The 27,360-nt window shown below is 37.6% G+C and overlaps 1 protein-coding gene across 2 annotated transcripts in view; it reads right to left on the bottom strand.

The window, feature by feature from the left end:
• The window catches only part of LOC149774834 (neural cell adhesion molecule 2-like), a 158,442-nt gene extending 140,086 nt beyond the window's left edge, over positions 1–18,356 (bottom strand). For both annotated transcript variants that reach the window (XM_089944699.1, XM_089944700.1), the window contains exons 1-2: positions 18,187–18,356; positions 9,918–10,265 (exon numbers count right to left, since the gene is read on the bottom strand). In XM_089944699.1, the coding sequence (XP_089800825.1) occupies positions 9,918–10,265; positions 18,187–18,232 (394 nt within the window). In that variant the 5' untranslated portion in view covers positions 18,233–18,356. The remainder of the gene's footprint in view (positions 1–9,917; positions 10,266–18,186) is intronic.
• Positions 18,357–27,360: the final 9,004 nt, after the last annotated feature.

Genomic DNA, 27,360 nt, shown 5'->3' on the forward strand with positions numbered 1-27,360 from the left:
ATCTCAGGAAGAAAAGTTAGAAAATGTGGAGTCTGATCTCCATTCCACAGCCTGAATGATGTCGGCTACAGAACAGTTCTGGTCGCAATGCTTTGCTTGTGGCAACTGCTCTAACCTCATGAACCAGATAAGCAACCTGGCTTCTAGCAGCTGTTTGTAGGCTGAACCCCAAAGCATCAAAATGGCTACCTGAGTGAGAGCTTCTTGAGTCAATGCACATGCTGTCCACATTCTCTTATATCAATCTTGTCCCATGCAAACTATGTAATTAATGAAAAATATTTTTTGAAACACTTACCAATGTTTTGTGTCACTCATTTCCACCAACAAGTACATACACTCCACAGGAATCAATGTTTATATTCACATATTCATGATAAAAAATATACCTCAAGATATCTGTGTTTATAATATATATTAGATTACTTTTCTCACCACTATTCTGCACAACAATGTGTCCACTATTTTATTGCTTATTTGGTATTTGGTATTTTTTATGATACTGTATGAAGCAGTCTCTATCTACACACAACTTAACTATGAATATTTCACATCCAATAAAGTCTTCATGTTTGCTGCCATTCTGCAAAGTTTGCATTTACCCTGCTTGTCAAATTTGACTGGCCAGCAGCAGTTAAACTCAGTATCTATAGCTGATACTGACCGCTTCCTCATTTCCCTGCAGCCTGCAATAAACTGCTGTCCAAGATTTTTTTCAAAAGTCAAGCTGATGCTGCTTTTTGGTCCTTCCTCTCAGAGTGACAATCAGATGGTTTGGGGATTCTTTCATGGTCAGGTAGGCATTACAAAGGATTATATCAAATAAAAATCAGAATAGATACTTCCACCATTTCTTTGCTTTTCTGCATGTACCATATTGCATTCTAATCTGGTCAGCCAAGTCAAAAACCCATTTTCTTCTCGGAGTACAATGTGACCACACCAGGTGTAGTTATCTGCTGGCAAACACAATACAGCTGCCATCGCTGAGCTACAGTTTCTTCTCGAGAGCTGATTTTGTTACAAAGCAAATGGACAAATTTTCCATCTTTCCATGCAGTTATTGTCAGCGTTCCCTTCTGCATTATTCTGATTATGGCCACTGAAAAAGTTTCTGGGATTTTTATGGCTTCAGGAATATCACTTCTATTTGCACGTACAGTTCTACAGCAGTATATTTTGTCGGTTTTCAAAGATTCGAAATGGGCTGGACTTATAATAATTATCCCTGTAAACATGGTGGTTATTGCCAACAAGTATTCTTGTCAAGTCTGTCACAACTTGGGATCCTAGGCCATGTTCAGGATATCGACCTTCTTCAAGTCCACGTCTGAAATTCATGAACATAGCCATCTGCTGGATAGGCCCTCTCCCATACTTTTATACCAAATTTGGTTGGCTTTGGTGGCAAGTACTGTTTAAAAGATAATCTACGTTTAAATGATATCATACCCTCATCAACAGCTTGATCCTTGGGTGGGTTATATTTTTCAAGACACCTTGTAAGGCCAGTGTTTAGAACTGGTCTAATATGACACAACTTGTCATGCCCAGGTTATCTCCGTGGAGGGTTGTTAGTCACATCGCTAAAATTAAAATATTTCCACAACTTCTTGAATCTTTCTCATGTCATTACATCTGTAATACCCGGTACTCCATAAAAGTTACCCATGTTAAAAGCAATCTTATATTCTGGAATTTGCATTACACTAAAAACGACATTTATTCCAAGAAATGCCTTCACTTCTGCAGCCGAAGTAGGTGACCTCTTGAGATCAGGCTTCTTGCCAAATGGTTTCCAGCGTGTCTGTTTGTTTCCTGGCTTATCTGTTTGTTTCATCTACCAGCAACTGGAATATTTCTTCTTTTGAAATCAGAGGTGTCTGAGGATAGGCAAATACGTCCAAGCCATCCCAATCTATCGATAGGGCGTCATCTACCCAGGCCTTTGTTCCAAGACTGGAGAAACAAAGGTTGAAAGTTTGTTATTCCACCTTGTCACAAACATGTCCACCAACGGTTGGTCTAATCAGGTACATATCTAAGTGAAAACCACGGGAAGGAGAAACCGTTTTATTTGTATTAGGTGATTGTTCTGGGGAAAAATAATTGGCTAGTACGATTAGGCATCGCATGATAATGGTGAACTTGTACGTGAACTTGTTGTTGACAACACTACTTTAGAAATTCCCATACCAGGATGCAAAGGTCTGGGGACTTGATTCTTCCCTGTCGTTTGAGATAGATCACCACTGTAGAGTAATCGGAGAGAACGATAACTCCCTTGCCTTGCAAATATTTCTGCCATCAATGAAAGGTCGTAATCTCCAGAATATTGATATTCAGATGTTGTTCCAGGGGAGACCAGGCACTGCTGACATCCTACTAGGCTCCCCAGCCCTCCATACTTGCATCGATACAGCTTGAAACCTTGGGTCATTATACTTGCAAAGGTATACATGCCGTGAGCTAAGTTGGATTGCCCCAATTCTGCAGATGGTGCCTCAGCTGTGTGCAGATGGTAAAGAGTATGTCCAATGGCAAACGTTGGGCCTCCAGTGGGACAGAAGAATCATTGCAATGGGTGCATATAAAGGCAACATAGGAGAAGTAGGTTCACTTCCGCATTGCGTAAGTCCAGTAGGTGAAGGAATTCCTGTGTGGATAGTTTTCCTCGAAAGTAAAGAGTCCATGAGGACTTTAATTTTCAATGCCAAATTCGATGTTTACCTGTGTACTGAAATCCATACCGAGGCGAAAAATTGCTGACATGGTACTAGGTCCGATTGTTACTTTTCGAAGAGAAAGCCCAGATTAGTAAACAGTGTCACAAGGGTTATCATGTCATCCAGGTAAACTGATGATGCAACCATAGAAATGATCTGAACATTACTTGGTTCATGAGACCAGTGAATACCCAGGAGCTGATTTTGAGTGCCCTGAATTAGTATGTGATGTCAGCAAATCACAGGAACTTCTGTAAGACATAGGAATAGGAACATCAAGGTATGTGTCTTTCAAGTGCACACGGATGGTAAAGTCTCCTTCTTGGACAGTATTCAAAATGTGCTGAGGTGCTTCTACAGAGAACCAAGGGGTGTGAACAAATTGATTGAGGGTTGAGGTCGACAACTAGATGTAGGGTGCCGTTTGCCTTTGGGACAAAGATAAGCCTGGAATAAATCTCTGGAGAATTGTGTTTTGAATGTGTTCTACCTCCATTTTCTGGAGAAGATAATTTACTTATTGTCACAAGGTCATGATTTTTAATGGGTTTGATGGGATGTTTAGAACTGTAAGGACTCTGTACAGATTTGTAATTTTGGGGATCTTTTTTTAAATGTAGATTTAACAATTTTTCAGTCATATCACTACAATGTGTGCAGTGTGGCAATTTATGGTGTCTAGCACTGGGGAATTATGCCACAGCCATGTAGCATGATGTACCGCTCAGTCACATTATCCTGACACCAGGCCAACCAATCCTAAAACTAACCTCTTAGTGCTGAGCACCTAGTGAGGCAGCTGTAAATATCATTTTATAAGTCTTTAGTATGAATCGGCCGGGATTCAAATCCGCGATCTCCCTGCATCCAAGGCAGATGCTTTAACCACTTATGCCACTGGAATGGTCTGGACTCTGGACAGAAGAGAAGGAGTGAGTGTAGAAACTGATGCAGAGTGCTTTCGTGGCTTGTTTGTGGACTTCTTCAATCTGCACATTAAACAGATGGTTAAAGGAAAAGGTTGTACTTGCAGTTTGGCTGTATGTTGATCATTCAGGAAACTGCAGGCAGAGAGCACTGAGTCGCATTACACCAACTGTAAATTGCAGCTGCAGCTTCAACATTAGTCAAAGTGTGTTGAGTCTGTTTAGCACCAGGACATTCTTGAGACCAACTCCCATGCATACCCTGATATGTACAGATATGTACAGAGTGGGAGAAAACAAGCTTATTTCTGCCTGTTGGAATATAGTCATTGAGATGAAATCCAACGTAGAATCCATGGCTATAATACTGTGCAATAACTGCTGAGTGGCATCAAGGGCCATCCGATCCATGCGTATTGGCATTGTCACCCTCAAAGTGGTGATATCACTGTTGACTGCAGTGGTTTCCGAATGAAATAACGGTGTATGGCAAAAGTAAAAATGTGGTACTTGGATTTTGTAACTGACGATAATCATTTTTTAAGCTACAAGTATTGAAACTACTTACCCATCTTAATGGACGTGTTTTTATGTAGTTAATGATAATATCCCATAATATGAAAACTTCTTAATCTTTTTTTGGCAAGGTGTTTTGAATTTACTCCTCAGTTCTATCAATTCAATCAGTGGTAGAACTATGTGGTCCCTAAACAAAATATGAGATTATTGCCTCGTATTGGGGTAGAGATGCTTCAATCCAGATACCTGCCATCCCATTAGTTTCTATACCGGCAAGTCAGCTATAACCATTTGATGGAACTGTCAGTGCAGTGAAAAATACCATCACCAATGAATAACCACCCCCACAGATACTTATCACTACTTTCAAAGCTGAATCCATTCATTTGGAGAGCAAAATGGCAAGTATCAACAAGATTTATCATGTCAATTAATTTTCACAAGTTTAAAATATTGTAAGGAATGGCATTGTATAGATTCACAGCTTCACTGTCAGAAAAGATAGTGGCTTTACACCAACAACAAATTCAAATATAACAGCTTACATTTGCAGAATAATTTATCAGCTAAGTTGCAACAAACTGAGATCTTAGTTTCAAGGAAACTGTTATGTAAATCTTTATACTAATTTGAATGGAAAGGTGTATGTATGCATGAGCTGAGCATCTTAATTATGTAATATTTACCTGCTATTATTAAATGGCTTGGATTTTCTGTGACTCCAAATTCCCATTCCAAGATAATTACTCCCTCCTCCAATTAGTACTGGAGAGCTAGAATATGACCCTGGACTGACTCCTTAGTTATAGCCAAAATAGAGAATATCATCCTCTTTTGACTATGACCTATCGTATAGGACACAGAGCAAAGAACAAATTTTGTTTCTCTACCACAACTTTTGGTCACCGGTGATGTCACAATAAAAAATTGAAAAAATAAACTGTGAAAGGAAGGAAGTACTGCAAAAATAATAGCAGGTAAGTATTATGTAATTAAAATTAGTTTTTCACAGAATTATTGCAATTTACTAGCAGTAACACATTATAGGTACCTGCTACTATTACATGGCTAATTTACCAGTTTTCATATTGAAGGCTGATTGCCTGCACAAAACTGAAATAAAAAACACTAACCCTTACAGTACCAGTGTTAAACTTGAGTATGCAGATAGAAAGATGGATTATATGCCATCACTAAATCTGGAACACTACTTATCACAGATTAAAGGACCAGAATGAGTCTCTCATAACATCCAAAGATGAGTGATTCACATAGGCCCAAGAACTGTGATTTTATGGGCTTTAATTATCATGAAGGAAATGTCCATCTAGGTTATGGACTGCTGGTCTCCTGAGAGTGAGGTCAATCCACCTGGAAACGATGGTCACCAAAATATCAAAGAAACCCTTAAAAGGCAGAAAGTAATGATTATCACATGCAAGTATGAATATGGCTATGTTTTCCAGTATGGAACACAGTGTATGATAGTTCTATCCTGGCTAACACATGACAATTTGATCATAACTTGTGGAATAGTTTGATCATGACTTGTGGAATGATTTGACCTATGCAGAGTGTACTGAGACTAGCAAAAACTGCCCAATTTAAATCATCAATTGAAGAGTCTTGGACAATATAGATAACAATTTATTGTAAGCTCATTTTTTTCTTCCATTAACTTTACATTGTCAGTTTTTGGTAGTAAACTATGAGCCTCTGAGCCAAAAAGCCAAGACAATGGAAAAGTATTAAATGGACTATCACACAACATCTGCTTTGCAATTTTCCCAATTTAACTATTCTGATACAATGTTAGGCTAGCAATAGATGGCATACACTGCATGATACAGGTCATAGCTCGGGTCCTTCCAAAAGTGAGCATGCAAGTGACAGGGCATAAACATATTTATTCTTTAGATAGAAATAAGAATGGTACTGTAACAATAGTATTATACTTGAATTTCCTCAAAATGTACTTTGTTAGTTCTACAAATCCAAACTGAATGACCCATGTCATGGAAGATCTGATACATACTGAAATTCGACTATATTTCCAACTGAAATCACATTCTCTTTACTGCACTGAACTGATCCAATAAATCCAGTCCATCATAAGCAGAAATGCAAAACTGATTTGGAGCAATAGAAAAACAGAATCCATCCATTTCATACCAACTGGAAAAGATTTTTCATGCGCATTCATTCAAAATATGACTCATTTCAATTTTATGAAAAAGGAAAGGAGAAATATTTTGAAACGTATGTTGAGCATGCAATGAAGTTCAAAACTCGCCAACTGCTATGTGTGCATTAATATTGTTACTGTGTATTGATTACTGTAACGTTTTGAATTTTTTTTTAAGCACAGCATAAATTCAATAACTTTGTTTCTTTTTGTGTATTCCTTTATTGTTAAGCCTTAGGTAGGAAAATGAAAAGAGTGCATATTAAAAAGGCTACTGCATTTGTATGGGAAAATATGAACTTTCTTTATTGGACTAATACTGTTGTGCAGTATTACTCAGAAAAAACTCATTCATATTTCCCATATAACTGATAATTATTGCAATCACATTTGTATACTAAAATGAGCAGTTGTAGAAGTGTCCTACAAACAGTCCTGTTCAGAATGATCAACCTAGCAACATGTATAATTTGTTTAGCCCACTTGAAATAAAAAACTAATTGTTGCAATTGTTAAAATTCATACTAATCTTATTTACTGTAAGTTCTTTACATTACAGTACTTACCGATAGCAACTAATCTTAATAACTGTACAGGGAAAGAATACAGTTGTAAATTGGTATATTGGTAATACAGTGCTCCTCCACTGTGTTTAACCATTACTATAGTAATTTCAACCAATTTTTTTCTTTCTCCCAACACTAAAATGTGTTTAAACTTTATTGAAAGTTTACAATGAATCATTTTTGCACCTTGTCTTAGGGTAAGGAACTTGAATAGAGTGTTTTCCCAACTGAAAGTTACAGCAGTATTCACCATTTACCACTTTTGCTCAAGCCCTCAATTTTTATTAAGAAATGTATGAAAAAAAGACTCCATCATTATCAACACAACCTCATGACTGAGGCAAAATTTGGACCATCAGGTGCTATTTTTCCTATCTTATACTGATGTAAATGATTGATTCTATTATCCTGGCCTTACTTCTCCCTTTGAAGGAATAACGTGGCGCTCTGCAGTTTCATATTTTGCCTAGGTTTAGAATCTTTAGGAAAAAACTTTCCCCAGCTTTCTTCACTGGTTACAGTTGCTATTTAAAAAAGACCATGTATATCTTAGGTATTGTTCCATGAACATTTAATTCCCTTTATTTTTGGTGTATGGTTGATGGGTGTAATATGGGTTATAGAGTATACAACTTGGCCTTACATCAGATGTGCACCTTTCAAAAAACTGCTAGCTCCACTTGGTCATTTTCTCATCCTGAACTTCAGAGGCACATTGTAAAAAAAAGAAAGAGCCAATAACCTTTTTTACATTTAATATATTTGGTAATTCATCCATTGCACGTTATTGTCTGATAATGTCCAGTTGCACAAAATTCATTTTCCCAATTTTAGTAGATGCTAAAGATAGTATACTTTAGACTAATTCAGGGTGATTTTTTTAGTTTTAGCACAAGGGAGCAGCCATTTGAGTTAGCAGTGTGCTCAGAACATGTACAGTTTCAACAAGTACAATATCCAAAGAAATGTTAGCCACATTACATGAAAGTAGCATAGAGATATGCCATCATTCTCTCCAATGTGCATGTTTCAAATGCAAACAACTTCACTTTACATACATCACTCTCTCAAAAGTACACAATAACTGATGAGCACCCACTTAAAAAGCACATAGGTATTATCCTTGTATCATTTAATTTTGATTGTATGGCTGAAAAAATTAAGTTGCAAGCATCAAAACAGTCCTTTTGAATAATTTTCCTGTATTTTCCCCCACAGAACAATATTCAATAGTGTCCGAGTCTCACACAAGCCCAGCCCCCACCCCATAATGAAAGTGAGCTTTTTTAGAAATGCACATTACATTTAGTCAATGTGCTGAGAGACAGGAACATGAAACTTGCAAGAATTATTCCTGAGATGTCACTAATAAATGTCACACTTTGAAATGGGATGGAACAGATGCAGTTCATGAAGGTCAAATTTTAAAATATTTGCTTATTGTTTAATATGGAAGAAAGTGAATTGGCTTCATCATCATTTATTACTTAATTTCACTGCAAATAAATGAAAAGAACCACGTTCACTATATATTTCTTTTACTTAATGTAACAGCTTTAAATGTAAGTTGGCTTCTTTCATATATTCTAAGACTTCTAGTTTCCCAATAATTAAGGTCACTACTCACACAATACTGCCTCAAGACATATTATGTAAGCAAGAACAAAATAAGCATAATTTTCATGGATAAAATCAATGTTAGTGTATCATTTTCTTCAAAACATCACACACAATGATATGAAAATAACACAAATAATTGAATAAATGTTCATAATTGTATCATGGTGGCACTCTACAGTTTCATACATTACACGGGGTTAGAATTTTAAAGAAAAATACTTTTTCTGGGTTTCTTCATTGGTTATACTGCCTATTTAAAAAAAGACCTTGTATATCTTAGGTATTGTTCAAAGAACATTTAATTCCCTATATTTTAGTGTATGATTGATGGGTGTAATATGGGTTATAGAGTATACAGCTTGGTCTTACATCAGAGGAATATTGTATAAAAAAATGCCAATAACGTTTTTTACTTTCTATATATTTGGTAATTCATCCATTGCACTCTCAAAAGTACATAATAACTGGTGAGCGCCACCTAAAATAACTCAGAGCAACGAATTTTATCTTAATCTTTCCCAGAGCAGATACCACTGAGACTGATGATCTTAACAGGAAGTGGTGCTATTGAAGGTACCGGTAGCTGATTCTTAGATTGTAACCCAGGCTGCCAAAAAAGAGAAGCTGATTTATATAGCTAATGTTGAACCATACACATGTCATTCCTTCTCCTCCATAATGATATAGTAACCAGAAAAGAAAAACAGAATTAACACTAAGATTATCAAAGGAATCTTCACTCAAAGGTTCCTACATAAATTTTTACAACTTGAAGGTACAAATAATACAATAAAGCTATAAGTATTATACCAGTCTCTTAAATTCAAAATACCTTTTGTGCAGAATATGGCAGATTTAGAAAGTTATATTTTGTGAGACTGCCCAATTGAGATTTCAAACTTCTACGAAAAGAGAAGGAGTATACCTCAATGGAACCATATGTAACCGTATGTATGCTACTACAGGCATCTTGTCTGATGCAACCATAATACAGATATATTACTGTCAGACCAGAAACATTTCCAAGTTGTTTCACAATTTGCATATAGTGAGCTTTATGTTAGGGTTACAACTTCTAATGATGTAATTGGTGTACTTGATTATTTCTATTTACATGTGTTTTATCAAGTCAGTGAATTACTTACTTCCTGCTTAGAAATACTAGTAGAGTTAGTTGATGCACAGCTCAAATAGTAGAAAATGCATACTGGCTTTACACAAACAGTAACACGTTGCAAATATAATAATCACATAAAGAGGCATTCTGATTATATTTATTCAAGGCATCCTCTCATATCTACCAATACTCTATATCTTGAACATTTCTCAACATAAATGCCTTAATTCACACAGATATGCATTCACATTCACTTACCATTGACAAAAACTCGGATGACATTGTTGTTTCCTTCATTAATTGATCCTTGATTTGCACACCTCCAGAAAGTGTCGTGTTCAACTTCATTTTCAGCAGGTACAGTAAGAGTCATATTCTTTCCCTCATTGCTACAACTGTATGTGTAGTTTTCAAAACTTCCTTGTATTGTATTGCAGGAATTCATATAAAGAATAGAAGCAACTCTAGTTCCAGGTTGTGATGCGCTGAAACTTCTAAAAAAAACACCAGTTTGGTATGATCCATTACTGACAGTGAAACAAACCAAGTTAAAGGATTGACCATACACAGCATCACCATGTAGCTCCAGGGTAGTCAGTGCAGCAACTGAAACCAAAATAAAGAAATCACAATTAATTGCAATTTCAATAAAATACAACACAACTAATATTTTTATTTTATTATTTATTTGTTGTTGTTGTTGTTGGTTTTGGGTTTAAGGACACTTTTCAGCGCACGATAGGCAATACATGGCGGCCAGTATTAATGGTGGAGGAAGAATCCGGGAAAACTTCGTAAAGAGCCACCAACCCATGAGAAGCTACTGGCAAACCTTCTCACATACCCACACTGGCCAAATCCAAGACTCGAACCCACGCAGACAGAGGTGAGATGGTGTAACAGAAAGCACTTTAGACCACTTGGCCACCCCTTTATTTGTTTGCATTTTGTTTGGCTTGATCCGAAGGAATTTAGGACACTTGTTTAAAACTACATGTAATTGCTCTCTGAAATTTATAAATATTGGCACTTTCAATGAATGATCAATGCACATATGTTTTGAACAAGTTTTCTTAATTTAATCCAAATGTAAGTATATGTTGTCACCTACATAAAAGAACACACATGAATTGCAAAATTCACATTATATTTTGCACTAAATAACAAAGGTGATTAATCATTTTAAACATGGAAATAAAGGTCTCTCAATTTGAAAATCATTTGACACATTTTGAGGATTTTGTTATGACTTCAAAATGTTTTCTGTGTAACAATATGTATTATGCTTTAGCCATATGCCTTCTTTAATTGGAACCCTGTTAAATATTTTATCATAACTTTATATTTTTAACTCTTCTATATTACTACATCCATTAGAATTTGACAACAGTCATCAAAAGGTCCTAAGATGAACTTTGTCTTGAGAACGTGGTATATTTAATCACTTCCTTTCAAACATTTTTGCATCATGGGAAACCAACAGACTTCTCATGCATTCCTGTAAGTCAATCATGCAATTAAAGATACTGGTCTAAAAGTTAAATTTTAGTGAACCTTTTGTTGCCTAAGAGATGCCATGAGATGACACAGAGGCTGCATGGCTGGTCAGTAAGCAAGTCTTAAGGTCAGTTTACATTTTCAGCTACTAATGAAGTTTCGCAGCTACCCATAAGATTAGGGGGTTCACTCTCATCTTACAAGATTCCTGTAAAACAGAAGTCATAATACTTGGTACTGTGTCCTTCATACATTTACATTGATTCTTTCTTAGAGCAATTATAATACCACATTGGTGGATAACATACGTGCTGCCTGCAAAACTAAAAGCAGGTTCCAGTGGCATATAAATATTTGAAAGAAACTATGGCTGACCATGCATGATTATAAATGACCAAAATGTTCTCATTCTTGTAGAAAACCCACTGCAACTATATCTAATTTAGTATCAGTAAAGGTCATAATGATGAGTTCAAGCAAGTTGTTGGAGCTCATAGGGTTGCAGAACAGTTTTCATTTAACAGGGCTTGCCGCAAGAAACATCAGTAGAGAAGAACAAATGGCTACATTCTTGTAGGAAACCCACTGCATCAATATCTAGTATGAAAGTGGTTAATAACATTGATCTTGAGTCATTTTAATAAACCGTGCTAGTATTGCCCTCTTTGCCCTGAGCAGAATGATCGGTCATGTGACACAAACATGGTCCCTTAAAGACCTGATAAATAATCAGTGCACTACATTTGTGGTAGCAATCATGCTAATCTCTTGCTAAAACTCTCTAGTAATGTCACATCACATCAAAACCAAATGTTGGCTGTATCATCCTCTAGAAAGTCCATGCACAAGCAGGCATTTCAAATATGTTTTGCCTTTTTTCCTATCAAGCAGTCCCAAAATAATATTTCTCTCTTCTATTCTTATCTTACCATCCTAAGTTAATGATAGTGATGATGAATCCCCCATCACCACCAAACAAATGGTACAATCACTCTGGTAACACCGGGGATGAATTCAATGGCTTTGTTTGGAAAGTAAAACAAATGAACTTGCAAAAAGCTTTTCATTGCATTCTGTAGCAGAATTATCACAGTTCTACGTGTATCAGCTCTAGGATCATGTAGGGCCAGCAGTGTCTGAAAAATTGGCTACTGTTGTGAATTGTCTGATGCATATCAAAATAAAGCAGTTATCAGAGCAGAAATATAAGAATTTAACAGTACCAAAGGTAAATCTGGAAACAATTAAAAATGACGTCAGACCATAATCAGTTTTCTGACTCTGAAGTGCAAAAAAGTTCTGATGCAAATAATCAATGCCAGCATTCCAATCATGTCCACCCTAATGAAACTTTTTCTCACAAATAAATTGAGTAACATGCCTCATCAAAGGTGTCCTAGTGACATATTTTGCCTTCTCACCAACAGCTTACATACAAACTATTTGTCATGATGCACTTGGTCAAGTTCATGCTCTAACAACAAAATCTACCATTACAAATAAGATCCCATCATAGAAAAAGAAGCAGCTGAGGCTGCCATAAATTTCTGTTTCTGTAAGCATGGATACCTCGGTCCTTATACCCTCCAGCTTACTATGGATTTTCTTTCCATGGATATTAACACTGTAAATTCCATTGCTGGCAAAACTGTGATGTTTTCAGAATGGGAAATAAGAACTTCTGACACATGGCTTTTAAATATTTTGATTGAATTAATAAAAGATACATATATTATTTAAACATAACAAATTATTGTTGATATTGATGGGGCATTGCCCAGTGTCGCTGACCCAGGCTAATATGAAAATATTAAGCAACTGAAACATGGCGATATGATATGGGCAAGTTTCCAAGTGATGAGTTTTGTTCACTTTCCTTCACTTGTACGTATCAAATGGAGTTATGTACACAATACCAATGATTTGTTTGTGTCCTCAGTGTTTAACAATATGCTCAAAAAGTGATAATACTGATAATACAGCAGATCCCAAGTCAAATAATTGACAAAATCTGCATGACTGCATTAGTATTACTCATAAAATGCATAACTGTATTAAAAGCAAATCATAGCGATGACTTTATAATACAAGTGTTAATACCTTTATTAGAACAATCAACATGGCTATTAATTGTTTACTCTCTTATTGAAAACAAGTCCTGGCTATACCCTTTCCTAATTTGGCCATTAGGCTAAGTCAAAGCATTTCCCATAGTGTCTTGCCCTGGTCTTAATCTATGATGGTTTTGTTGTCATTGTTGTTGCTATGGGCTTAACACCATTCTTCAGCACACAATAGGCTATACATGGCAGTCAGCATCATTGGTGTAGGAAATTCTTAGAACTGTGAAAACCCTGGGAAGAACCCTCAGCCCATGGGAAGTTACTTTTATACTTTATCAAATACCCACATTAGCTGTGCCCAAGACTCAAACCACATGGATAGAGGAGAGATGACAGTAATCAGTAAATGCAAGCACTTTATACCAATCGGCTTACCAGAACCAAATGATGTAATGCTTAGGCAAGTGACAAGTGTGGATAAATATATATGTATATCATCAGGAATAATGGTACCAACTGAACAAACCCGGGTGGGCAGAGCTTAAAGTGTAGGGAACATTTATTCAGAAATAACAAAACTAGCTGTGATTGGTGCATTATGTAAGAGTTATACTTTCTGTTAGGTTTAAAAAAAGTTGAGCCTCATGGCAACATGTGAGAATATGTTAATTCATATCTAGATATTTTGTATCTTTTAAGATTTTTTTTAAATGTGGTACACATGGCTGAAAATGTGTATGTTTTGACAAGATAACTCTTATCCCTGTATAGTTCCAATAGAGGTATCTCTCTTAAATGCAATGGAGTACCTGATTTTGTCCTTGTCAAACTGACAATCTAGCATTGTTCTATATGACAGTGTGTGACATGCATGTTGAGGTAGGATAGAAAGTATATTTATTTCACTAAACATTAGCATTGAGGTACATAGAAAAACAATTGGTACCGTGATACCATCATTTGAAATCTGTCAGTCATAACTTGTAATCAACACGCTTTTGATTGCTCTCTTACAAAAAAGTTTATTTTGTGTGACATGCATATATTCCATTTCATCAGTTTATGAATGAAATAATACTGTAATCTGTCATTATAGGAACAAATAATATTTTATGTCTGTAATATATATATATATATATATATATATATATATATATATATATATATATATACTAAAATTATCTCATTATTTAAAGCAAGTGTGGGTCATGTTTTAATTTGGGTACATTCTGACTTGGGTACATTTTGACTTGAGTATGTGTTGACTTGGGTATGTTTCAGTCTGGATACATTTTGCCTTATATCAGTTTATGTACATTTTGACTGTTATCCACTTGATATAACAAGGCTAATGTAAACAGACTTATAAAGTCTCACTAGGCAGACAAATGCATTATCCAAATACTGATACACAAAACTTATGAAATTTACCATAACCAAACAGTATTAATGTAACATAGCCATGTCATAGCACATGTATAACGTCTCTAATTTTGTCCCCAGGCCATGGTATAACTGCAATCAGACACTTTGCTTTCAGGACAGATTAAGCTTTACCACTTCCTACAAACTTTTCTTGCATCACTATAGAAATCAATCAGGCATTTGTTGCATTTAGATAACAGTATATATTCTGAACTCTTGAGAAGTGCCAAGTGGATTAAAGTACCTTGCCAAGTGATACACCATGGTAGCCAACCCAGGCTGATCCTTAGTCATTTACCAGACAGAAAACTGGATAGACCACATATCCATATACCAAACCTACCATAACCAGACAGTGTTGACGTAAAACAGATGTCAAATCAGATGTACAAAATCTCTAATTTTCCCCCATCCCCAGTTTAATTGGAATCAGTGATTTTAAAGTAAAAATCTTATCACGACTCTCAATTACATATGATTTTACTAGTTTGTCTCCTCTTTTTGTTAATTCCTATATGTCTGCAGTTGAGATGTATATGCATGAGATATATGCAACAATGGGTATTATGTAATCAGAGTAATAAATTTCTGGTGTAAAGTTGACATTCTGCATGTATGTCTAAAGTATTTCTTTTTTAATCATATACAAAGAAGTGTTTATGGTAGCAAAGAGGTCACGTGTCACGTCTGAAATTGATGAATGTAGGTGACCATAATAATTAAAACTGGTTTTTCAGCTGTCTTTCACAGTTAAGCACTTGTTCCGCAAAAAGTATTGGTACATAAAAGTTCTGTCATAATACACATGCTATGAATTTTAATTTCATAACTGATATTGCATCATGAAGATCATTGTCCGGATATGTTCGTAAACAATGATACTCTGGGGGACATCATACAAAATAAAAAAAATTAAAATCACACCCTTGTCTGTCAGAGACAACTGCATTTCTATGTGATAGTAATATACATGCTTGCAGTTCAACTTCACTTTTTATTGATATAAGCCAGGGAGCATCCAGCTTTGTTATGTTTTGTGCTATAGGAGCACTTAATCAACATATCATTTCGATGAAGTAATTAGCCTTACTGACATTTAAATCAGATTTTTAACTTGCATATACATTATGACTGATGTTGATAATGGTTTCTTATGGAATCCAAGTGGAGGCACAAGGTGCACACACATTGCATTTTGGGTATTTGTGTATATGATCATGACATCAGTGAAAACAACCCATTCAGTTTATTTGTTATTCTGCACATACCAAACCAGGAAAACAAAATCCAAAATAATACAAAACAGAAAATAACACCATGTATAATATGAAAAAGTTCATCCAAAAATACAGTTTGCAAAATATCTACACAAAAGTCATTATTTCCTAAATGTGATAAAAAATGTAAATTGCACATGCCATTTTAGTTTTTATTTTCAAATATATTACTATGGGATGTATAGCTCATTTCCAAACATTAGACTAGAAAATATAACCTATGCACTGAAAGTAATACCTTTAAACGGTTTTGTGTATTAAAAATTAAGCCATTTGGAAACCAGTGAGCAACATAATATATCATCAATGTTGCATTCCATGTGATGGAAAAGGTGATATATTCAACATTACATACCACATCCAGTCACAAGAGCACATGCAGAAAATATATGGCAAAGATCCAAGTTGGAATAAGGAAAGTGAATCTGTTGCCAGGTAACACATAAAACACTACTGTAATTCAGTGTGTTCATGTACACAAAAGGGCAATGCATTTCAAGAGTTTGGAAAGCATGGTTTTACCTAGCAACATGATCCTATTACATTCAAGCTGAAACTGCAGCTCAAAATAACAAGGTAATTAATGTGGTGACCAAAAACAAACTCTGCACATATGATCAATTTCATACATATCAGGAAACTGCTAACTGCGCATGCAAATTGAAATGTTAAAGTGGATATTGGTGATGTAAAATCATGACCTATTATAACTTTAACTTCATTTTCACACATATATGAAAAAATGTGACAATTGAGGTCTTGAATTAACCATGCATTTCTTCATAGCCAAAAGGGATAGAGGTTGAGAAACTTACAAGTCCTGCTCAATAATATGCAGTCTAGTCCTTCTTTGTTAGGTGACTGGCAATAACTGAGACTAGGTACTGGACCACCAAAAATAAGAAAACTACTAGTCCAATTGGAAATTTACAATGCCTGGACTAGTAGATCACTTCTACATGTCAAACCCTTGACCTGAACAATACATACAGCAGCTACCGGGCATTTCCAAAAGTTTCATGAAGTTTGCTTTCCATAACTAATCACTTTTTTTAAACTTTTTTTTTCCTGAAATTACAACAAAAATTATCCAAATGTATCGTAATTACTGATAAATCAACTAATGACAATGAAATGAACAGAGATGTACAAAAGCTGTCATGGGTACATACTAACTCCGAAGGGATTGGTCTCCTAATTCATTTCACATTTAAACAATTACTGTGTAAGATTGATATGCAAACACACCTGCTTCCATTCATTAGATTTGGGGAACTGATCCTCTTTTTTTTAAGCCTTGCGCATTTAAGGTTCTGATGTACAGTTAGTATTTACTTCTTACAGAGGGACAGGTATATCGTGAACTTGTGTGCATTTGTAACAATGAAGAGATTGTTGACATACCTCTGTACTGTTTTCATGTACTCTGACTAAAATTTATTTTTGTGGGGTCAGAAAAACAACATTCCCTCTAAAACAATCAGCTAATCAAATTGTTTGCTTTCATCTGCTCTAGAAATGGCCCCCAACTAGTCCAGAGTATACAAACTCAAGCAGATATTAAAATATGGAAAATGAATTTGCCATAGCAGACATTAATTTCTGAAAGTGCCATAAATAAATTATAAACATAAAAAAAAAACAAAGTGATCAGATACATGCACTTTGATTCTTTTTTTTAATGATTTACCTGATGTCAAGGAAGTCAAAATGACCAATCAATCTTTTCAGAGATGCACATCTAAGTAAGGTCAAGTGATATACTCGATAATGCAAATTGCACCCAACATTCATACATGAAAATAAAGGGAATTAAAAGTTAAAACTGATTTATTTCATGACAGATCTGGTCAAGTATAAAAAGGCAATTTTTATCATAGTCAATGCAACTCATTAGTGGATACTGAGAATCATTTACCAGTAATCTACCTCTAAAGTCAAGGAAGTGAAACTGACCATGCATAGCCATCAGTCTTTTGAGACATACACATCATATCTGAAGTAAAGCCAAGATGTATACACCATAACCCAAATTAAATGCATTAATCATATACCAAAACGAAGAGAAAAAGCTATCCAAGATAAATAATGTCTTTTTAAAATAACCATGATAACTAGTGAGGAAAACCTTGGAAATTATATTTTTTTATTAAAAATCAAATACAGGCAAAGTATGGAACTTGATAGTTTAACCTAAAAGATCTTTGGTGCAATTCCTGTTCTCTATTATAAGTATCTTAGCCCTTTAGTTAGTTTTATACTTACCACATGCGAGCGTTGCACAGATGATTGTGGCTTTCAAATAAAACATGGTGTTTTGTGTTATTTATTTTTTGCTTTTTTTAAATTAGCGTACACTAGATAAAGTCTAAACGGTTCCCATTCTCAAGTGCCTGTTTTCCCGACCCAACCTACCAACTTACGGATTGATGGTTTGTAAGGTTATCTCTCCGAATTGTAACCCGGAAGAACCAAAAAATGTCAATCGGAACATCTCGTACTCTTTACGATTTGAAGCCAGGGTGAAAAAAAGTTCTTATGCACAAATTTAATGCAGTATTCACCTGCCTAGTATTTAAAAAATAAATAATAAAATACGCAAATGAGGTTAAGAAGTCTATTTTTTGGGATACCTCAATTAAACCAAAGCATAAGAATATTATTATCCGAATATTAAAGGTCACTGGTTAAAATAAGTGTATGCATCCCATCCAAAATCATTTTTGCTTGAAGATCATTTTTGACGCCTTGTGTAGCAAACCACAAGCCTTTTTCCTTGGTGATCATTCTGAAAAACATTTCGTACAAAACAGATTGACGCAATTCAAAATAGTTGCCTTCCTAGCCGTTTTTGAGAGCTTATGCTAGCTATGGGTGACTAGCTCTTCTTCCTCGCCGACTATTGTTATTTTACTGTCTACATGCTGTAAAGTACACTGCTGTCGGGTATTTTCTGCGCACCTAAGGTTTTCGTTTCCAATATTGAAGCAAACGCACACGGAATTCGAGCGTTTGACAAAATAAACTACTGCAATGCTTAACGTTTGAAAAGATGCAACTGTCACCAGAATATTCTGTTCAAAATAATATAAATTTTGGACACATTGGATACAACCCCCCTGTTTTCCTGACTCGCGATATGTCGGCCTAATCTGCGCATCGCTTTGAAAAGATGTAATGTTTATCCACTGGGCTACAGAAATGAAATATATTACTTTGGACTGTTTCTGTCAGCAGTTCAGTCGATTAATTAGGTCAGGTTTATAGCTAGTTTTACAAAATTCAACGTAAAAATGGCAATAAATGGCAAGAGATATAGCAGCAGAAAGGTTGAACAGACCACTTTTTAGAAGGGTCCAAAAGCCGAAATAAGCCTTCCTAAAAAAAGGATTAATGACCTTAAAAATCAAAATAACTAATCACGTTGAGGATTCCCCAAGAGTCCCTCTCTAAGAGTCCCTCTTGGGGGTTCATTTTATTTCTCTGACTGAAAACTCATCTAGGAGGTGAAATATATTACAAAAAAACGAACCAACTTGAGGTCGCGACCTCTCTGCTGTTATAATTAAATCATTACGTTATATCATAATATGGTTCATCCTGAATCTCACATAGCAAGGTTAGCCCGAGAGCGACTAGAAGCAATTAAGAAATTTCTTCCTGTTAGAGACTCAATCAGAAAAAAACTACAAGCGCGGCAAGAAGCACAAGTTGAATACGCAGAAGGTACTGAACAGTTATTTAAACCCGTTACAAAGGTTACTGAAAAAGTTATATGGGGAGATATTAAGGATGAAGAGAAGGAGGGTCTTCTTTCAGTATTAAAACGAACTGCTGCGCAGGCTGAAAAAATAGCAGAAAGATCTAAACAAACAAAAAAGATTTTAGGAGAACTTCCAAGTAGTTAAGAGGGATATTATAGGGACAATGGGACTTATCATTAAAAACACCCCTGGGACAATATAGGGACTATGTAAATTTAACATGGGGAAAAATCGTGGGACAATATAGGGACAAGGGGAATTAACATGGGGAATAAATAGTGGGACTGTCTAGGGACAAGGGAAATTTAACATGGGAGAAAAAAGCAATTCTAGGGACCAGGGGAATTGAACATGGGAATAGAGTCGGGGTCTGTCTAGGGACTAGGGGAAATGGAACAGGGTCGGGACCTGATGGGTCTCTATTTTTTTTTTAAAATAAAAAAAAAAATAAAAAATGGGGGTAGGCAATTGAAAGTCGATCTCTTTTCGAGAGATGTGGGTGGCCCTGAAAAGGGCCTTTGTGTTTATGTTAATATGCCCTTAACATAAAGGGCATCTGCGGCATCTTCTTGTCCTCAAGCTGCGTCTTACTGCAGGGGCATAAATCAGAGTCCTCTTGATGCATCCTTGTCTCTCCACATAGACTCTTCGTATCCACTGACTGTTGTCTGACTTGTGGACAACTGTCCACTTGGATCGGACATATATTAGCATGTCCGTCCTAAACATCATTGAAGAAACAAGGGTGGATGATTCGACTGTGGTCCACATCTTGAGGCGCCGAGAACAGGTGAATCAATGTAGTGAACTGCGCTTATTTATAGGGGCAGGAAGGATTGAAACGGATTGAGTTCATTGACCAATCCAAACACGCGTTACAAAATTCAGTTAGCCCGCATCCAATCCGAAGAGAGCAGTCTGTGACGTCACGTGGTCTATATAGATTCGCTAGCGCCTGTGTGCAGTCAATCTATGCGACAGTGATTCAACATGACGGATACTCAGAAAACGATCCATTGGGGTGCACCAGCAGTGGAGACCGCCCAAGGGAACCCGGACTTACTTTCACAAGAGGTAAATTGGGATTTTGTGGATTTTCTTACCTCGCAAGAATTTGTTCCGGAACCTTCGTCACCTTCATTACCACACGTGGAGAATTTTAGACAGAGACAGAAAGAAGAATTGGAGAAATTTATACAACGACCAAAGGAAGCGGAACAAGCTTTTCTTTTACAGCAACAACATCAAGAAGAGGTAAGAAAAAAAAAAACAACAACAACAAGAATTAGCAGCAAAGAAACAAGAGCGTGAAAGTCAAACGGTCACGGTACTGTTAGACATTTTAGCGGAGTTAAGAAGTGTGAAACAAATGTATCACACTTCTTTATTACGACCGAAGAGAATACGACCTTCCCGAGCTAAACACTCCAACCCTGTGACTAAGCCTACCGTACCACCCTTAGTGATTTCAACCAAATCATCATCAACAGTACGCAGTCCAGAAGTAGGCCTTGGCCGTGGCAAAGGCTTAAGACAGTTAAAGTTGATTGCTTAAACTCACCTCTACACCAAGAAGAAGAAAACCAAAGGCCCTTTTCAGGGCCACCCACGTATCTCGAAAAGACATAGACTTTCAAATGCCAATAACTCAAAAAAAAACAAAAAAAAAAACATTTTACCCCTATAGTACGTGTCTGTGTATGAGTGCGTGAGTGTACATTCTTATGTTAAAATCAAAACTCAAAGACACTTACCTTATATAATTAATGTATTCTTTTATCAATAGTTACAATCCAATTCACAATTCACAACAGAGCACTTTAAAAAGTTCATACACTTCTTCTGTCTCATTGTTTAGTCTCACTGTTTTTTAAATTTCTTCACCATCACAGTCTTTACCTCCTCTTCCTCCTCACTTTCTTCCCTTCTTCTTTTCTTGGCAAAACCAAACGCACATTCGACAGAGGTTACTTACCTAACTGGACGACCGAATTGTTTCGTGTCACTGGACGAGTGCATGGCCGTCATCCTGCCGTCTATAAATTGGAAGACATGAACGGAGAAGTGCTCAAAGGAACGTTTTACTTGCCCGCGTTACAACGTGTGACCAAAAAAGAAGACGACGTGTACGACATCGAAAGCATTCTCGAACGCAGAACCCGTAAAGTGGGCAAACGACGTGTCAAAGAAGTCAAAGTACGTTGGAAAGGATATCCACCCAGTTTTGATTCTTGGATCGACGCTTCGCAAGTCATCGACTATAAAAAGAAGTGACCATACTAGTATAAGGGGTGAGATTAGCGACAATGGGAATTAGCATTAAAAACACCCCGTGGGTAAGATTAGCGACAATGGAAATTTAACATTAACCACCCTGGGTAAGATTAGCGACAATGGAAATTTAACATGGGCAAAAAACCCTGGGTAAGATTAGCGACAATGGAATTTAACATTGGAGAAAGGAAAAAAAAGGAAATATTGAGATTAGCGACAAAGGCATTCGAACAATGGAAAAAAAAATATCGATTCTAGGGACAAAGGCAATTGAACATGGGGAATAGAGTTTGGGTCTGTCTAGGGACAAGGGGAATTGAACATGGAAATAGAGTTTGGGTTTGTCTAGGGACAAAGGGGAATTGAACATGTTAGAAAAAAAAACTACTTTAGGGACAAGGGGAATTGAACACGGGATTTTTTTTTTTTAAATTTTTATAAAGTGGTAGGCAATCGAAAGGCTATCTCTTTTCGAGAAATGTGGGTGGCCCTGAAAAGGGCCTTTGGATTTATGTTAATATTAATATTAACATAGACGGCATCTGTCACATCTTCTTCTTCTTAAACTCCTTCTAACTGCAGGTCCATACACAAGTACCCTCTTGAGGCATCCTTGTCTTTCTATGTAAACTCTTCTCATCCATAGACTAGTATCTGTCCTACCAACAGCAGTCCACTTGGACCGGACATACATGAGCATGTCCGTCCTAAACATCATTGAAGACACAAGGCTGGATGATTCAACTGTGGTCCACATCGTGAGGCGACGAGAACAGGTGAATCAATGCAGTGAACTGCGCTTATTTATAGGTAGAGGAAGGATTGAAACGGATTGAGTTCATTCACCAATCCGAACACGCGTTACAAAATTCAGTCAGTCCGCATCCAGTCCGAAGAGAGCAGTCTGTGACGTCATGTGGTCTATATAGATTCGCTAGCGCCTGTGTGCTGTCAATCTATGCGACAGTGATTCAACATGACGGAAACTCAGAAAACGATCCATTGGGGTGCACCAGCAGTGGAGACCGCCCAAGGGAACCCGGACTTACTTTCACAAGGGGTAAATTGGGATTTTGTGGATTTTCTTACCTCGCAAGAATTTGTTCCGGAACCTTCGTCTCATTCTTCATTACCGCAAGTGGAGAATTTTAGACAGAGACAGAAAGAAGAATTGGAGAAATTTATGCAACGACAAAAGGAAGCGGAACAAGCTTTTCTCCTACAGCAACAGCAACAGCAACAAGAAGAGGTAAGAAAAAAACAACAACAACAAGAAGTAGCAGCAAAGAAACAAGAGGGTGAAAATCAAACGGCTACGGTACTGTTGGACATTTTAGCGGAGTTAAGAAGTCTGAAACAAATGTATCAGACTTCTTTATCACGACCGAAGAGAATACGACCTTCCCGAGCTAAACACGCCAACCCTGTGACTAAGCCTATCGTACCACCCTTAGTGATTTCAACCCAATCATCATCATCAGAAGTAGGCCTCGGCCGTGGCAAAGGCTTAAGACAGTTAAAGTTGATTGCTTAAACTCACCCCTACACCAAAAAAGGCCCTTTTCAGGGCCACCCACTTCTCTCGAAAAGAGATAGCCTTTCAATTTGCCAATAACTCAAAAATCAACAAAAAAAACATTTTACCTTTATAGTACATGTCTGTGTATGAGTGCGTGAATGTAGCTTCTTATTTTAAAATCAAAACTCAAAGACACTTACCTTATATAATTAATGTATTCTTTTCTCCATAGTTACAATCCAATTCACAATTCACAACAGAACACTTTATAAATTACATTCACTTCTTCTGTTTCTTTTTTTACTCTCTCTTTTTTTTCAATTTCTTCACCGTCACAGTCTTTTCCTCCTCTTCCTCCTCACCTTCTTCCCTTCTTCTTTTCTTCACCAGGCTGCTTTCTTCCTCTGAAGAATCTCTCTCTTCTTCTGAAGAATCCCTCTTTTTATTCCGACTCCTCTTGTTTCTTTTTTGGGCAATCTGGAGACCAATGTCCTTTTTCTTGACAATAAGAACAGGTATCTTGACTTTTGTCTTTTCTAGCCCCTGTTTTTGTTCTTTTTTGACGGTCTGGACACTCTGAAGACCAATGCCCTTTCTTCTGACAGATATAGCAAGTATCTTGACTTTTATCTCGAAAGGAAGGAGAGTAGTCCGTCGGCTGGTCTGAAGAGAATTTTCTAATGACCCCTCGCAAAGCTCTGATGAAACGTTCCATCTGGGTAGTCGCTTCCATCGTTGTGCTCGGTTTGAGAGTGAAATGAATAGTGAAAGGACAAGACACACACCCTTTTTGTATACGCTGGTTTGCCATGACTATAAATTAGTCTATGTTGTTTAAACTTGAGTCATTTGACGTTTTGCACTCAAGATGAAACGATCCTATTCATTCGAGAAGAAAGAAGAAGAAAGTAAGAGGCAGAAACGTGATCTACCGCCTCGTACCAGAGCTGAAGTCTTGGCACAAATTCATGCCAGTGATTTTGAAGAGGACATGAGTGAACCAGAATCCGAACCCTCTAAACAAAGTTCACCACTCTTAGTCAACCCTGAAAAGTACTATTCCATTCGTGAGACGGAAAAGCGCTCCTCTAGAAAATTTAGAACCACGGCTTACACCTACACAGTGAAGTTTAAAGATTTCAAGTCCGACGTACCATTGGAGAAAGTAGAAGGGTTTATCACCGAGATGTGGGATTCTTTGCTCACCGCACTCAAGCGACAATGTCAACCCAAAGAAGACGATCGCTTGACACTATCCATAGATCACGACAGCATGAAAATCCCCTGTTTGGATCGAGTTTAGCAGACCCGCAGAACTAACCCCTTCCAAAGTCATGGACAAGATTCAACACGTACAACAATCTAATGACCAGTTTGACATCACCGATGGTAAAGCCACACTGAAAATGGCCCGCGTCTCTCCTCCTCAAGGGACCGGACAACGCAATAAGGTGTTATTGGTGAACGACCTTCGCAGCACCAAAAGAGTCTCGTCCAAATTCACAATTCTCAAGACCAGATGTGTTTAGCCCGAGCCATCGTGGTGGGACGAACCTATGCCAACAAGAACGACACGGTAGAATGGAAAAGAACCTGGAAAACTATTCAACGATCCGACCGAGCCAAACAACGAAACGAAGCAGAACTCCTGTTACAACAAGCCGGACTGTCCAAAGACACACCCTGTGGCATTCCTGAGATGCAGAAATTGCAAGATGTCCTAGCTCCACCCTACACCTTGAAAGTGCACCCTCAAGAAATGCGCGGACCTCTGTTGTTTCGAGGGAAAGACTTTAAGGACGGAAAATACATTCATGTCTATTATCACGATGACCATTTCGATACCATTACCACTATCACTGGATTCCTGGGATACAGTTATTACTGTGAGAAATGTGACTATGGCTTTAACAATCGAGAGCAACACAAACATTGCGGATGGAAATGCCCAGGATGTGTGGCCTCTCCACCCTGTCTGAGCGAAGGACAAGAAAGAGTACAATGTCCTGCTTGTCTGCGCACGTTTGTCAGCCCTGCCTGTTACCAACAACATCTGAAGACGCAAGGTTCACAGCAGAAATGTGCTTGTCAACTGCTGAGATTGTGCCCTACGTGTCGAAAAGGCCTACGTACCAATAATACCAAGGCACACGTATGTTCAGGAAAGAAAAAATGTCACATTTGTCACCACATCGTGGACTTGGAACACCAATGCTACGTGCAAAAATACCAACCCCCGCCAGAGAAAGAGGACGGTCACAAAAAGAAAGGCAATTTCATCTTTTTCGATTTCGAATGCATGCAAGAGACTGGCATTCACATTCCTAATTTCTGCGTGGCTCATCGAGCGTGCGAGAAGTGCATTCAAGAACCTATCTTCAGTCATTGCCCTCACTGCAGCAAGATTCCCGGAGGGCGTGAAAAAATCTTTCGAGGACCGAACACGTTAGCCGATTTTGCCCAATGGGTCTTAGATCCCATCGACAAGACGTGGAGCCAAGAGGACATCGAACGTTACGGAGATTGTCATCGTCATGCCACGGTGATGGCTCACAATTTCTCCGGATACGATGGACAGTTTCTTTTGAGGTACTATACGGAAAATAGCACCGAACGTCCTAAAGTCACTTTGAAGGAGTCAAAATCATTTTCATGGAAGTGGGACAAGTGCAGTTTAAAGATTCGATGAGTTACTTGGCCATGCCTTTGAGTCGAATGCCTAAAACGTTTGGAATGACAGAAATGGTTAAAGGTTATTTTCCTCACTTTTTCAATACGGAAGCCAATCAACACGCCGTTCTACCCCATTTGCCTGAGGCTCACTATTACGACCCCGACAACATGCGTACCGAACAACGAGAAGCTTTCTACGCTTGGTACCAGACTCACGCCTCCGACCCTTTCGACTTTCAGGAAGAAATGCTAAAGTATTGTCGTTTTGACGTGGACATTTTACGGCGTTGCTGTGGAAAATTTCGAGAACTGTTCATGGAACACGGAGGGGTCGATCCTTTGAAAGAAGCTTGCACCATTGCCAAAGCGTGTTCCTTAGTGTATCGAAAACGATTCATGCCTGAAAACACCGTGGCTATCATCAGTCCTCAAACGACCCACTATGTCAAACGTCAATACTCGGTCAAAGCCCTACGTTGGTTACATTACTTGTGCGACAAGGAAGACAAATGGATTCAGCATGCCCGCAACGGAGGAGGCGAAAAGACCATCGGAACGTATTCGGTCGATGGCTGGGACTTAGAAAACCCCAAGATCGTGTACGAGTTTAACGGTTGCTTATTTCACGGATGTCCCGTCTGTTACCCTGATAATAGCACTAAAAATCAGTTTTTACAACGAACCATGGAAGACTTGTACGGGGACACTTGTCAGCGACGCCTAAAGTTAGAACAGCAAGGATACCAAGTGGTGGAAATGTGGGAACACGAGTACGATCACCGTATGAAAACCGATCCCGAGTTTAAACGTGCCGTGGAAAGTTACAAGCTGATGGACCCCCTAAACCCGAGGGATAGTTTGTACGGAGGAAGGACCAATGCCACCTGTTTGCTGTACCAAGCCGACGAAGAGAAAGGAGAAGAAATCAAATACTTGGACGTGTGTTCGCTGTATCCTTACGTGTGCAAATATTGTCCCTTTCCTGCAGGGCACCCACAATTGTTCACGGAACACATCGACCTGAAAAACATTCGACAATACGAAGGCTTGATCAAGTGTAAAGTTTTGCCTCCCACGAACCTATACCATCCCGTCTTACCTCACCATTGTCAAGGCAAACTGATGTTTCCATTGTGCCGTACTTGTGCCGAAACGTGCAACCAAGACCAACCTTGTCAGCACACCCAGGAATAACGTGCCTTGACGGGA

This window comes from Sinohyriopsis cumingii, unplaced genomic scaffold (assembly GCF_028554795.1).
Source record: "Sinohyriopsis cumingii isolate HCF-2022 unplaced genomic scaffold, ASM2855479v2 utg000127l, whole genome shotgun sequence".
NCBI lineage: Eukaryota > Metazoa > Mollusca > Bivalvia > Unionida > Unionidae > Sinohyriopsis > Sinohyriopsis cumingii.